The 14,889-nt window shown below is 41.3% G+C and overlaps 2 protein-coding genes across 3 annotated transcripts in view; one reads left to right on the top strand and one right to left on the bottom strand.

The window, feature by feature from the left end:
* Positions 1-1,460: 1,460 nt before the first annotated feature.
* CIAO2A (cytosolic iron-sulfur assembly component 2A) lies at positions 1,461-7,887 on the bottom strand. Its single transcript, XM_075207522.1, has 5 exons — positions 7,744-7,887; positions 6,821-6,985; positions 5,688-5,737; positions 2,406-2,451; positions 1,461-1,936 (listed from the first exon to the last, which is right to left on the bottom strand). Exons 1-5 carry the CDS (start codon positions 7,832-7,834, stop codon positions 1,839-1,841), a joined length of 450 nt encoding a protein of 149 aa, XP_075063623.1. The 5' UTR covers positions 7,835-7,887; the 3' UTR covers positions 1,461-1,838.
* SPG11 (SPG11 vesicle trafficking associated, spatacsin) overlaps positions 7,835-14,889 on the top strand; it is a 27,481-nt gene continuing 20,426 nt past the window's right edge. The window contains exons 1-10 of one of the 2 annotated variants that reach the window (XM_075207518.1): positions 7,835-8,078; positions 8,978-9,178; positions 11,030-11,202; positions 11,753-11,980; positions 12,095-12,269; positions 12,580-12,717; positions 12,963-13,318; positions 13,455-13,600; positions 13,719-13,836; positions 13,923-14,078. In XM_075207518.1, the coding sequence (XP_075063619.1) occupies positions 8,985-9,178; positions 11,030-11,202; positions 11,753-11,980; positions 12,095-12,269; positions 12,580-12,717; positions 12,963-13,318; positions 13,455-13,600; positions 13,719-13,836; positions 13,923-14,078 (1,684 nt within the window). In that variant the 5' untranslated portion in view covers positions 7,835-8,078; positions 8,978-8,984. Of the gene's footprint in view, positions 8,079-8,977; positions 9,179-11,029; positions 11,203-11,752; positions 11,981-12,094; positions 12,270-12,579; positions 12,718-12,962; positions 13,319-13,454; positions 13,601-13,718; positions 13,837-13,922; positions 14,079-14,889 lie in introns of those variants that run through there. The other variant, XM_075207519.1, reaches the window with a different exon arrangement.

Genomic DNA, 14,889 nt, shown 5'->3' with positions numbered 1-14,889 from the left:
CAGAGAGAAGGTAAAACTAATGAGTAATTCATATATTGAGGTTTACATCATATAAATATCTCGCGTACTGTATTACATAACAGTGTTTTCCCAATTACCTCTTAATTGAGAGAAGTCATGAAACCTGTTCCAACGGTTACAGGACAGAAATGGTGGTATTGCCTGTAGCCATAACCAGATTGGTGCTGCCATTTCTCTATCACAGTACAGTCCATTATAACAAAGCTCTGATAGGTTGCTATGTGGAACATGACCTTCTCTGCACAGCTGTCTGCTGACAATTGTGTTTCTTTAGATTTACATTTATTTCCTCAAAATTAAGATATTGCAAAGCCCACTGTTATGACAGGATGTTGTCTTTTTAGACAGTTCTCACACAATCCAGAGACTGGAACTACATGTTTTTATTATTATAAATCTGTGTTCAGCTTATGTCTGAGGTGTGGGATGGGGGGAAGCCAGGTGAAATGAGGCTTCATTTACACGCAGCTGGAGCACACGCTGATCACTCCAATTCCCAGAGAAGCCCTGCTCAGCACTCCACACATAAACACAATAGGTGTATTTATAGCCACACACATCTCCGGATTAGTCGGATGTGCAAAAATATATGGAAATAAATGAGAAGAAACAAAGGACAGAGTCCCACATGAGCTGACAGGCCTTCCCCACTTCCTCCGCAATCTCATAAACAGTGGCCCTTTTCATCCTCCTTATGACTTAAACAGTTATCCCAAGGACTTCACCTTACAAAAGCCTGACTGTTTGGAATATGTTTAATCTATTCGTTTTCTCTGGAGTGCAGATAAAAAGGAATGTTACAACAATAAGCGTATCGCTAGACATCACCAACACGCAGTGAAGGCAGCCAGTTTATGGACCAATCAGAATGCAGCTTATCCCTTCACTAGTTACTAGTGACATCACAGTGCCTCATTGATGTTACCAGTTCCCAGCTGAATATTGGTGAAGAACATAAAATAGCTGACGGGGACTCTAAAGCAGAACTTTTTTTTTTTCCTTCAAATAAGTGGGTGACAAGTTGATTACAAATGGTTGTCAGCAACCAAAAAAAAAGCCCAGTAGTATTTACATTTAAACAATAGTTAAAAAGAGACTGAAAAGCTGCAGGGGCCTGAAGCCCTAATCCCTTAGAGGTCCTTTAGGCTTTGGATGACATGTTTTCTCAGCCTGGATAAAGCCCATCTGACCCCCACCAACCTAAAACAATATTAAGTTCCTGAAACATGAGGTCAGCACCCTTATCGACCAGTGTCAGAGTTCTTTATGGGTCATTTAACAGGTCACTTGCTAAATACACAGGTCCTGTTGTCTAAAAGAGTAAATATTCCTGAACTGGTACTGTAGTCGTAAACCTCTGTAGAAACAAATATATACACAACCCTGCACAGATGTTCATATATTTGATCATTAGGTTCCACCAATAAGAAAGTGTCATAAAAAAAACAGTTTTATTTAGGATTCCTGTCTGTACGTGCAATAACGCTGGGAAGACTCCTGGCTCACAAACATTCATACTACGTGTTCGGAGTACCAGAAGTATCACCTCTTGATTAGGCACATAGACTATTTAATTGTTCCATTGTGGTGTCTCCAGTTAGCTAGTGTCTGGTCCTTTATCTTGTCGAGAACGTTCCACCACAGAGAGTTTCAACCACCATAGGTGACCAGTAGAGGCTACTGCCCAGAATTAATTTTAAAAATGTGTACGTCCAAAGTAATGCATGGCCAGTGGCTTTGCCTCTTTGGAGAGATGACACTGTTCTGTGCCCAATGTTCTTCTACACCTCAGCGTGGACTTCTTCATGCACTTCAATCTAATCTGGTTCAGTGACACACTGCTCCACTATCTCTCGCAGACTTGGGTTCTCCATGGCTGCAGACACTCGTTCCTTATCATTTATCTGTTTGTTAACTTATAAATAAAAGACCAGTCATAGTTAGTGGTGCTGCTCATAGACTGCATAAAAAATAAAGTTATTCCCTCTGCTGTTATTAAGGAAAACATGCTGAGTCGGTGTCATAAAGAACACCCTGGTCCTTAAGTATCTCTAGCTGGGAATCAGTAGAAAAAGTACTGAACCAATCAATAACATGTATTTACCTGTACTTAAGGATATTCTTAAAACGTGACCTGTTGGGGTAATTGAGGTTGGGAGCTATGGTAACGAACCTAGAACAGTGGTTCTCAAAGACCTCACACCAAAACAATAGATTATCTGTACTTAGGGACACGTTGTAGCCTGTGTGGTTGTTACAAAATCTATTATTTAATAAACGGAGCTGCCCCCTCCCCTGTTATGTACATTATAAGCCAGTATTCCAACTGTAGGAAGCTGTTCCCTATACCCACTGCCCGGATAGGAAAAGAAGCAGTAACTTACTATCCTCCTCCGTTGAATGAGTCCCTTCAGAAATATAGATCTCCAGCTGGAAAAGCAGAACAACATGAACTCACCCACTGCAGGAGATCGTGGGATCAAAGCAGCAAAATATCATGGCAGGTACAGGTCTAGATCATTGTATTACATTGTTTGTGAAAGGATTGTATGACACTAGCTTTTCCAAGGAAACCACTGCAAAAACTACAGGTCAGGACTTTACTAGATTGTCTGGAAGAGCCAGGAATGCAGAAATCCTGCCAGATATCCCTGCGGTCCAAACTTTATTGCCAGAACTGTGGGTGTGTAAAATCAGGATTTGTAATTTATTCCTCTGCTTTGCAATGTGCTTAATCCATCAGCAGCTAAGAGGTTAAAACAACCGCACAGGCACTAGGATTTCTATTGCAAAATTAGTGAATACACTGCCATCTGGTGGAGAGACAGCAATGTTGCAGTGGTTGCTGTGCAAGATTTAGTTTTATTTTATGAAACACAAGTGGGAAATACACTAAAGATTCTGTCTTGCAGTACACTACTCAACAACATGTTTTTTCAGTGAAAAAAATAAATAAATAAAAATTCAGTATCCTGCATAGTGATACATTACATGGAATACATTGTTTTACTATGAAAGCAGAGTGTGCAAGAGCAAAGCATTTCAGATTGAGTGAAAGGGTCATAATAAAGGTTGTTGAACAACTAATAAGAAAGTGCCATTGTGACAGTTTCCTGTGCCACTACTTGACAACAGGTATGTATAATTAGGCCATTACAGTGTCAGTATCATATAACAGTCAAATAAATATATGTATAGTCATGTCCTCTCATTTAGTGGCAGATCAGTTGATGTAACATGTGTTTGGTTTTTGACGTCCCCAATTCATTTATTATAATAATTTATTACACTTTTTTTATGGACTACCCCCCTGGGAACCCCTTCCCCTGCGCTGTGGGCACAGCCAATGACATCTATATCATATTAGAACTCCCACCTCATTATACTGCTCAGCAGGTCAATGCAATAACATGTGAATGCTGGAACATTCATGTCATTACATCAGCCAGCTGAAGGGGAAGTCCCGGGGAGGAGAGGTTTTTTTTTTTTTGTTTTTTTTTACATTTAATGAACAAAATAAAAATTAAAGATATTATGCTGTAACCAGAGCTAGTTCAGTGAGACTGATGAACGTTATCTGAGTGGTTGCTATGGGTGACAATATATTCAATACATCCTACGTTGATGATATACTGCAGGGTTAGTCACTGGTGCATCAGATGTAATAGACTTTACACAACATTATATTTCTCTACTGCTGTGCCCCAGATACAAAGTTGTAACAAAGTTACTCATCTGAACTGCCTATAGGCAACAGCAGACACAATATAATCTTACTTTAACTAAAAGAGAACTTGTAGAACTGCACACGCACATTATCAGTCACTAGTTTTATACAATACAAAGGAGGATTTTTAAAAATGACAAATCTATAATACTTATAATCAAAATAAATTAAATAGAACTCCTTGCTTAACATGTTTTATTGATTAGATGCACTCTGCAAAATAGTATCTAGGATACTTAGAGCTGAAGATTCTTCTCTTTAGCGGGAAAGTAACTGTACACAGTCCAGCCATCACCTCTGCATCTATCACCAGTGATTTTGAAATCCCCTGGAATAAAAGCTTTTCATAGCGGGTGTTTCAAAACCTGACAGCAGGCAGATATACAGTCCATAGCTCTACAGAGGACCACATACAATTTCCCTCCCACAGAAAAGGAGAGTCTTCAGATCAAGGTGCTGTTAGATACTTTGCTAAATGGTGTATCTAAACAACTAAGCCAGTTAAGCACATCTGCTGAACATGGATATTCTGCTACTCCTAGAAGAAAAATTAATGACTGACCTCACATGCATTCATTTTTTTTTCTTGTTTTTAAATGAGGGGCACAAATAAGATCACCGTCCTCAGTATGCAGTGACTGAACAATCAATTCACTTAAATAAACCCCTAGGTTTTGTTCTTGGTTTTTAAACCAATCCATATAGTTTGTACAGCATCCTTCATTACTTTCACATTCATCCTAATGGGGGACACGAACACTGAGTTATAAAGTGCAGTTACAGGAGCTTGGGCACTGTAAATTTACCCGCAAAATCTCAAGCTACCCCCCCTCTTTACCCTATTGGTTACCAAGAACTTCAGTCTTTCAGTACCCGTTGGAGTTGGGCACGTTTTCTATGGCTGCCTATGCAGCGGCTCACTAATTATTTTTTTTTTTTAATTTATCCACAGGAGGTTTCTGGCCTCCCTGAGCTCGCCTTAGGACACCAGCGATACGGTTTGACAGGTGTACCGACTGAGTCAAACTCTGCACCTGCCACTGTCCTCGGAGCGGGTCGCAGGTGTTAGGTTTCTATTTTATGGGCTCCTCCTCGTTGCAGACAGCCCACTGCAAACATTGGATTGCTTAAGCTGGGGGACCTGTGTTGGCAGTAACCATGCTCCCCGTGCCTCCAGGAACTACATACGGGAAGTGGGCCTAGGGTCTCAGTGTCATTGAAAGGGGTTGCCCTTCATCGAAGCCCCACACTAGGCATAGGGAGGCTAATAAAGCTGTCCTGAGAGGAGGCAATATCCCTTCAGCACCTCCACCCTGGTGTGGCTTCCCAGTCAGATAAGCCCTCTAGAAGAGACACCGTGGCTCTCTTGGGAGCTGCCGCTCCTTCTCCTCCCCATTTGCCATCTCAGTCCCTGGACAGTTAGTGGATGATTTGTGCGTGCAGTCAGGCAGACAGTAGAGATTAAGGGAAACAAGAAATCGGATATTCCCTACAGTTCGCAGTTTAAGGAGAAAAAGAAACAGATTGCTTCCTTTCCATCACCCGCTCATTTGGAGAACCTGCTTAGCGAGGCATGGGCTAGACCTGACCGGAGATTTCAGGCTGGGTGTTACTGGAGCGGGGGCAACGCACAATTATTTTGCGGATCCCACTCCATAGGAAATCCAGCTGTATAGACACTGGACCCGCTCACATTGCCCCCTTAAAGTCGATAGTGTGACTGTCGCCATTTTCAGTGTTGGCAATCACACTGTCGGCACTTTCTTAAATGTAGTCATTTCTGGTGTCGGGATTTCTGGCATGTTGCTTTTAAGAACGTCAGTAATTTCCTACACGTCTCGGTTTTATGTGTCAGCATTTTACTGTCACTCCTATTGGTGTCAGCATTTTAGTCATCGGAATTATGACTACTGCCGTAGACAACAGAATCATTCTTTACCTTGTGCTTGAATGATAAACATCGCTGCAGCTTCACCCTCAAACACAGACCTGAGCAGAGATAAAGGAAAGTGAATGACAATTACACGTAACAGGTAGTGCCTCCCGTTCAGCAATATAGTATCGGAAACAAGAACGGACTTGCATTCCATAGGATATTAGTCATGAGATATAAACTTACAATGTACCTGGATACAAAACTCCCCCTGATTCTATATACACCACGTATTTGAGATCTCACTCATCACTACACAAATTCCCAGAATTGATATACTCAGGACTGAGCATGGTTGTAATTGGTTTTTTGAAAATATTGTAATACAAGATAGGTTTAGTGGTCTTTTACTAAAAAAAAATATTTCCATATCTCACTCCTTTTGAAGACTTTAAAAGGTCCATAAGAACCTTGCTGTTTACAATACTAACATAACAAGTGATGCACGACTGGTTTCCGTGTTTACAGTTGCCTTGTGATAACAGACATCAGGCAGAGAGAAACCATTACTTTTGGAGTGAATGGAGGCTAAAGGCCTCAATCTTTCAGCCCTGACAATTGGAATCGTTGCCCCGGTGGTCAGATCAGAGAATCTAACAGACTTAATTTAGTGACAAATTGACACTTTTTGTAAGTATATTGAAACAGAATTCTATTTTGCATTATTCTCTAACCAGCTTTTGTAATTTTAATGGTCCTCTTAAAGAGAAGGGAGTTGACAACTAACTGGGTAAATATCCGTCATTATAATCACTAAAATAAATCACATCACTAATGCAAGCTCTCATTTCTAAGGGAAACACTGTCGTCCTGACACATTACAATGTTCAACAGCTAAGCTGGAGAATGCAATAGCTGAATAGCAGAAACAAAAGTGAATACAAGTTGCTTTTTTTTGTTTTGTTTTTTCTAAATATGACCCCGAGGCAGCAGACTTGAGCGACAGAAAGGAGGGGAGTGTTAGGTGTTAGTAACAGAGAGATGACAGGAGGTGAGGGAGCCCTGGTGAAGGAGGCGGGGCATGATTAGTTTAGTCTTGGAAAAATAAGGAGATAACTAATAATAAAAAAATGAATGATATAAAATGATCACTTAGCTGTATACATAGAGGATCTATGGTGTTATATGTCATTTCCTACCAATTAGTGTGGCCAGGGAGCAATGTGGAACGGTAGGTGTGAACTTTATGATGACCAGGAAACATTCATTATCCAAGTCTTCCACAGTCACACAACTCTCTGACACAACCTCGAGATCTTCTAGTGTACTAGGCTTTTCCGGATCCCTTATACTTCGGATTATATCTGTGGAAATAACACAGTTATCGATGTAACATTGTTGCTTGGCAACGCAGAACAAAAGAAAATATAGAGAAGTCAGACTATATACATGTATTGCGTTTTCTGGTACATAACGTAGTGGACATAAACTTAGTGTAAACTTGGGGTGAAAAGATACATTGCACACTGCTTGGGTATACTAGACCTGTATCTTCGTCTGCTAATCCTGCTTACAATTTAGTAGAGCTTCAGCCCACAAAATGGATGCCTCAGTTTAAGCATTTTTAGTCTTTAAATTGTCTTCATCTAGGTCAAAGAACAGATTGTGTAACATATTGCAATACAACAGCTGTGTCAGTAATTCATAGTTCCCTACTCCCCAAGAAAGATTGTATGAAAAGTAGGAAAGTATGCATTTATTCCTGTTATAGCCAATACACCTCTAACATACCATACACATAATTCTGCTAACCTGAGATAGTATAGGTTGAGTGTTATGAAGTTCTTTCAACAATTAGTGAGGAAAAAAGTTGGACAATATTATGGCTGAGGTCGGCAGGGGTGGATCTGGTTTCACACTTGCAGATTATAAGTTATATAAGTTATATACACATAATGTACAAGTGCACAGTGTATATAAAGGAACCTATATAACACACCCGGATATGACAGGGGACTAGACCATATTCTGACATGTCCCCCAGAACCCGGAAGTGTCAGACACTCCACCAGTGTCACCCACAGACAGACAGACAGCACAACAGACAGACACTCCTGGTTACCATACACTTCCAGGGCTCGCTCCTCCATGACCCGGCCTCGTCCTCTCGGTCCCCCGCGTAGTGTAGCTAGCAGCCCGGACAGCAGCTCCATACTCTCCCCACCCACCCAGTGACGTCACGGCAGCCCATTGCCCAATCACCCGGCCTGCTAATACTTTGTGATGACGTCACCACACAGCCCGGCGTGACCCAGCCAGGAAAAGCTCGGTCATGTGACTCCATGGAAAGATGGCGGCGTCCAGTGGAGCTCAGAGAGACATGTAAATAAACAGAGGCCACGGACTGTCCACAGTGTGCAGCGGAGATCTCTGAGAGGACTCTCTGTAGGGGGATAGGTAACTGAGACACAGTTTCTTATACTGATACAGTGGTGGAGAAACATCACAAGACATGGGGTGGTGGGAGATGTGGGAAGTACAAGTTTCTAGCTCTGCCTACAGGACATGCTAAGGCTTCCATTGAGTAATAGCTGCAGATTGCCCAAGCGTGAAGTCTAGCATGTTGTAATGCTCAGATACCACAAAACAACCTTGCACGCAATACCTGCGTGTTACTACACTATCATACCATGTAATAGAAGTCATTTGCTGAATAATGCATTTCCTTGACCTCTAATGTTACTTTCCAGTATATATTATTCAGTACAGGGCCGGTCCTATAATAAGATCTCTTTGGCAGGTGGATGAAAGAAGTAAAATGTTGACCATCATTAAAAATAAATAAATACAATTTCTACCGTAGACCAGAATAGTTTTTTCTACTTTTGTGGCAAAGTGAATAATGAAAAATGGCAGTGACAATATTTGTCTTTTACAGCATACATGTACACAGTGCTAAAAGCAACTGGTCAGCAGAATGGTTATAGCCGACTCTACGCGTATTTTGATAGTTAACAACACATTCCAGAAGTTCTACAAATTTGGTTATAGAATATATAGATGCCAGAGGGTCCATTTCACATCTTATAAGTAGGAAGGAAGATCCTAGGGTAATGGTGGTGGTCAGAGTAGTTAGTGTAGGAATGTTGTGAAGAAATGTTACTGTATTAAAGGGGCACCTCTCAAACACTTTCTCCATGCTTACAATTGTTTTTAATCAAACAAAAAATACATAAATGAAAAAAATTATTAGTATCCCTCATCTATACTGTGCATGCAGGTTATTCCCAGATATAGTCTTTTAAATACACAACTTCTAAAATGTCACTTTTACAATGTTTAGATTTATTTTTCAGCTGTAAAATGGGGCTAAGCATCCTTCTGGATCCTGGCATAAATCTTCAAGACTGGACTGATCTACCAGTGAGAGTATCCTTGATCAGGCAAAAAAACTTGACCCTATGCAGCCTTCTGCCACAAGGAAATCTTCGTCTCACCACCTTCACCTCCGGAACCCTCCGGGGTGCTCATATGAATCTGAACGGACCGTTCACACAGTAAGAGCTTTCTCTAGGCTTTGTCTGTTTTATACATGTAAATAACCAGGCCTGGAACCAGTTAGGAGCCAGCAATTTTAGGGTTGGGCAGGTATCGCCATATTGGGAGATATCAACTTGATATCTAACAATGACCAGCAGCAATAATGGAAATTGATTACACCATCCTGTGCCACCCCAAATCAATAACACCAACCTGTGACTTGATTATTTTGGGATTTGTGCCTGCAAAGTTAATACAGATTTGAAAAAATAAATAGACATAAGACAGGGCCCTCACACAGATGTCTTACACACCAGCTTGTGTCCTGATTACATCACACAATGTATCCCCACAAAATTCATACACACAAGCCTCACACAAATTACAACATACCAGCCTGTGTATACAAGCTAAATGCTGACATGTACAGTAGAGATAGGGCTGCCATCCAGAGTCCATCTCCAGTGCAGAAAAGAGGTAACGTGCGTAAAAGGAGGGGGACTTTATCCAATCGTTAGGGCCAATTTTCTTTAGACCCAGTGAACCAGATTTGGCCAGACCTGTGACTAATATGTGTTTATGTACTGTATAATGGGAAATATTGTAGTCATAGTTTATTAAATTAAATATCTTATTTTTGCTATGTCTTTCCTTCAAAGTCATATACACTAGATCAGTGTTGGCTAACCTGTGACACTCCAGGTGTTGTGAAACTACAAGTCCCAGCATACCCTTCCAGCAATAAGCTGCTATATATTGGCAAAGCATGCTGGGACTTGTAGTTTCACAACACCTGGATTGTCACAGGTTAGCCTACACTGCACTAGATAGAATGTGTTTCACCTGCAGTGAAGCCAGCTGCAAACACTGCAAGGTTGCCGCAGCTAGAACGTGTGTTATTATGGAGATCATTGCTTTCCGGCCAATGACCGTCGCCTCTCCTCCACCCTGGTCACCTCTTCCTACTCCAGAATCCAGGACTTCTCCCATGCAGCCCCCCTTCACTGGAACAACCTCCCTTGCTCCATCCGTCTCTCTCCCAATCTAAGCTCCTTCAAACGGGCACTTAAAACTCACCTGCTCCTTAAAGCCTACCATCCTTCCACCTAATCCGTTATCCCCTCTCTCCTCCTGGTCCCTTCTCTCTCCTATATACGTCAACTGACTCCCTTTGTGTGAGTCTTGTTCACCCTCCCTTAGGATGTAAGATCATTTGAGCAAGGCCCTCTTCCCTCCTGTATCCATACCTGTTTTTCTGCTCCGTCCTTACTGCATTAGCCTGCCTGGAGCCTCTGAAGTTTTGGTATTTATTGTTCAGTAATGTCTTACCCTGTATAGTCTACTGTTTGTAAAGTATAAGGTGCTGCGGAACCCTTGTGGCACCTAACAAATAAAGGATAATAATAATTTCTGATTCTAGAGTAAATGCATCCCTTGTACTTTAATGCAAGATATGCCTGAGATACAGTATGCGCTGTTGTGACTAGAAATGTAAGAACTATCTAAGTGAGCATTGGATATGCATTTACCACAGATAATAAGGATTTATAGAATAATACTTGTTCTAGCAGCAGAAACCGTGCAGTGGACACAGATGGCTGCACCCCAGGTAACAGCCATTCATTGTAACTACTGTGAATGAGCCCTTAATGTTTCAGTTCACTATTACTTTTTATAGCATTTTACTCGGTGTAAATCACAGTTCAGGTCTCAATAGTCATCATTATATCAGTATGTGTGGTGCTTTTTATGTCTGTGTAATAGTTTAAAAGGTAATAACATTTGTAGCATCAGTGGTCCGTGTTCAAGCTTCCATGAACCAGGATCTAGATTTGTTTGGTAATAACCTGTGTTTCTTCATGACTTAGGTTTCTGTTGGAAGATGCCGGCCCCCCACGGAATCCACGTCTCCTCACTCTTAGTCAGAATAAAGAGTTGTGTGTCCATGAATTGTGTACTGTAAAGGGACAGGTGAATCTGACCACTCTCTGCCTTTTTGATGAGAACTCTTTGAGACAACTCTGTGTAGATAATCATGTTTGTAAGTATGAGTTCTTGTGTGAATTTGCTTTCAGATGTGCAGAACAGACATAACTAAGTAAGTTAGTAATATCACTTTAAGGAGCCGTTAACAGTAATAACATTAAAGGAGTGAAGATAAATTGTGCTTTTTCTTGGTAAAATTCTTCATGCATGAATACAGAGAACAGCCAATCACAAACCAAGAAACCAGGTGTAAGAGACCCAAACACTCTGCCCTAGAGGAACGAGCTACAGTACTCCCAGTTTGCAGTTACCAGGATGGGGCTAACACAACAGAGAATGTGAAAAATAAAATGCGCTGTCTTGTTTGTTTGTTTTTAACTAATTTCTAATTTTTTTATTTTTATATAAAATTGTTTATATTTGGCCAAATCCCTGATGTTTATAAAAAGGCACAGTGAATCATTTTATGACACTGTCAGCAATTCAGTTTAGTACAAAGTCATGTTATTTCATTTGTGCTGCAATAGTAAGCTAATTGTGTCATGAAGTGGCAGGATAGCTGCGTGCAGTCTGTATAATCTCTTTTTTTTATTGCTTATTCTCAGGTGTCCCTTCCTTACCCTCTGTCCGTCTTCTCTTCCTGCATGGTGATGACATTCTCATTCTGTTCAGCAGTAGAGTCCTTATGCATCTTTCCTGTAATGGCAAGGAGCAGAAGCCAAAACTTGTGGCTTGCTTCTGTCTGGAGCTGGATCCAGATAGTGCAGAGCGCATCTCAGATGTATGTTTGAACCACAGACTCTTGTTTCTTCTGGACAGTTTGGGGTTCATACGTATCCTTCCTGCAAACCTGGATCATTTGTGCTGTAGCTAAATGGTATATATCTGGATTGTATGTATAATATGAAGTTCTTTAGTGTTTTGGATCCCTTAACAAAATGCTGCAGATGTTTTTGACACTCTCGATGGGTCTCCAGTAGCTGAGATAGAACTACCAATAAAACCAGACCTTGAAGCAATTGAGCCACTGAACAGCATTCGTGTCTCTCCAAACCTAGATCTAATTGTGGTCTCCTCTGGCTCTTCCTGCTTTCTTCCCTTGAGGTTGAGTGACAATTTCAGGTAAATCTTTGTTTGTTTCAAAATCATTGTTTTGTAAAATATTAACAATCGGGGATTAAATTCAGCATGATGTGTTTCTGGAACTTCCACAGAGGCACATCTCGTCAATGTTATGGCAGGAATCTGCTCATTTTTCCTCACAACCCATAGAGGTTTGCAGATAAATGAGTGGAGAGTCCTACAGTAATGGCCGGCAATGTGCGCAGCTGGACATTGTTGTGATATCCGCACTGCATATCGCCAGCAAATGAATCTCCCCTAGGTGTTTGAGATAAGTATAGAATGAATGGTCTCTCTCTCTCTCATACAGTGAAGACGTCATACTGTCACTACGCGTTTGGCGTAATAAACGGCGCTCTAAGCAGTCTGTAGCAGATGAAAGTGACATTGGAATGAGCAGCTGTGACATACATGAGCATGCACTTGGACATGCTTTTCGAATGGACAGGTAAATGGATATATGATTCAGAAAGTGAGTTTTTAACTCATCCTTGCATGTTAAGACCTCTGTTTTCTGCATTGTACTCTGTTTTTTTCTCTAATTATGTACTCTGGTAAACCAGTCCTTGCACAATAGAGTCCTGTAATCTCTATACATGTTTTGTTGCCTTGCTATGCTGCAGGCCATTTTACGATTGCATTGTCACATATCTTCTTCTCATTCCCCTCACTATTGCTGTCTCCTCTATAAAGGTCATGGGATGCCACTCTATCTTCCATCTTCCATGAGACAAGGAGTATCTCAGCCCTTCCTGTTCACCCCCAGGCTCCAGGTATATTGCCCAGGAGCATCTCCTCTGGAGCCCCTCTCAGCTGGTCTGCTGTAGGTGGAGGCTGGGTTAGAGTCATGACGGATAATATGAAGGATGATTTAAGTCTTCACATCTGGTCTGTATCTTCGTTTGGTGCTTTGCTCAGTCTGCGGAGTATTAATGGGTATACCACCTTGGTACACTGGGACATGGAAACCCAAGGCATTGGTTATCATGCTGTGGGGAAAGCTTTGTGTGTGGACTGTACAGAGGATGAGGCCTGTCTTGTGATCACAGGTAAGCCAGGTCTGGAAAGGGACTTGTATAAAAGTTTCAGATGCAGATGTTACTCCATGAAACCCAGTGTGTACCTGACTGCTAAAAGTGAAGTAGCTTGTGATTTGTTTTCATCTCCCCATCCCTTTCTCATCAGATCGGGGCCTTTTTCTTGTCCTGTTTGCTGTGTCACAAAATGAGTTCCTGACCCGCTTAATGATTCATGGTAGCGCAAGTACTGCAGACATCCTATGCCACCTAAATAACTGGGGGCGCTGCTCTGTCCCTCTTCACACACTGGAGGTAAAAAGAAAAACTCACAAATTCTCTGCTAACTCTCTCTGCTACCTCCCACCCCCCGCCTCCTTCCTTTCCATCCTTTGGATATACCTGCAGGTCTGTCTCATTGTCTCTCTTTTAGGCTGGCTTAGAGAACAGGCAGTTGGATACAGTTGATTTTTTCCTGAAGAGTAAAGAAAGTATCCTGAGCCCTCTGACATCTGAAGATGGTGGCATCCAGTCAGAGCACTACCTGCACAGTGAGCATGATTAGCGGCAGCTCGGTATATAACAAGTCATTCATGCTTTGTCTATATCTCAGGCTTTCTCTCACTTTCCCCCCCAGATGTGCAGGATCTGGTCCCAGCTCTAGACCTTCTCTTCTCCTGCATCCATGGAACAGACATGGAAGCTCAGAGTAAACACTTTTCAGAGCAACTGCTGCAACTCACACTTCACTTCCTCAATGGACAGCTGCTGACACTCTGCAATCTCCTAGCTGGTATGTAACAGGACAAATGTCTGTTCCAGTAGTCAGGGCATTTCTGCAGTGTAACACAGACAAATTAAAGGGTGTTTTGCCCTTACGCCTAAATCATGATCAGAGATTATTTTCAAGGAGGTCATGCAAGATTGACAAGGTGGTAGCAGTTTACCAAAATGCTCAATAGACCAATCAACTCTGATATTAATAATGTTTATTTATGAAGTGCAGTGCATTGGTGGAATTAGACTTTTATTTACACTGTTCCGTGCTCAATCATGCCCATCACTCCAAATGTAGTATTGCACACAACAAGATCATATGCAAGTGTTTTGCAGTAGACAGTATTATCATTTTCTCTAGTTCATTGGAATATGCAACAAGTCATTTACATTCATGTTATTAAGATCATACTTGCATCACTGAGTTTGTATGGGGCCATCCGGAAAGTCCTTCCTATTATCTGTTACTGTTGATATTGCATTACTGGCCTGTTACATTCTATGCTTGGGACATATGCGGCATTGCATGACTATACATGAAAGCAGCATTGCGTGACATTACATATGCTTAGCTGTGCCGCTAATGTGTACTTAAAAGTTAACTTCTATAACTGGATTATCCATATGATATGCTTAAAGGATATCCCCAGAGACCATTCCAGTTTCCTTCTCAGTTGTATGATGTACTGTGTATGAGAGAATTTTTTTCATTCTACCAGTCATAAGTCCAATGTATGCTAGACTACATTCTATAGTCTACCACATTCTACACTACATTCTGTAGTCTACCACATTCTATAGTCTACCACATTCTATAGTCTACCACA

Source organism: Mixophyes fleayi, chromosome 4, assembly GCF_038048845.1.
Source record: "Mixophyes fleayi isolate aMixFle1 chromosome 4, aMixFle1.hap1, whole genome shotgun sequence".
NCBI classification, from domain to species: Eukaryota; Metazoa; Chordata; class Amphibia; order Anura; family Limnodynastidae; genus Mixophyes; species Mixophyes fleayi.
This window is presented reverse-complemented; position numbering and strand designations above follow the sequence as displayed.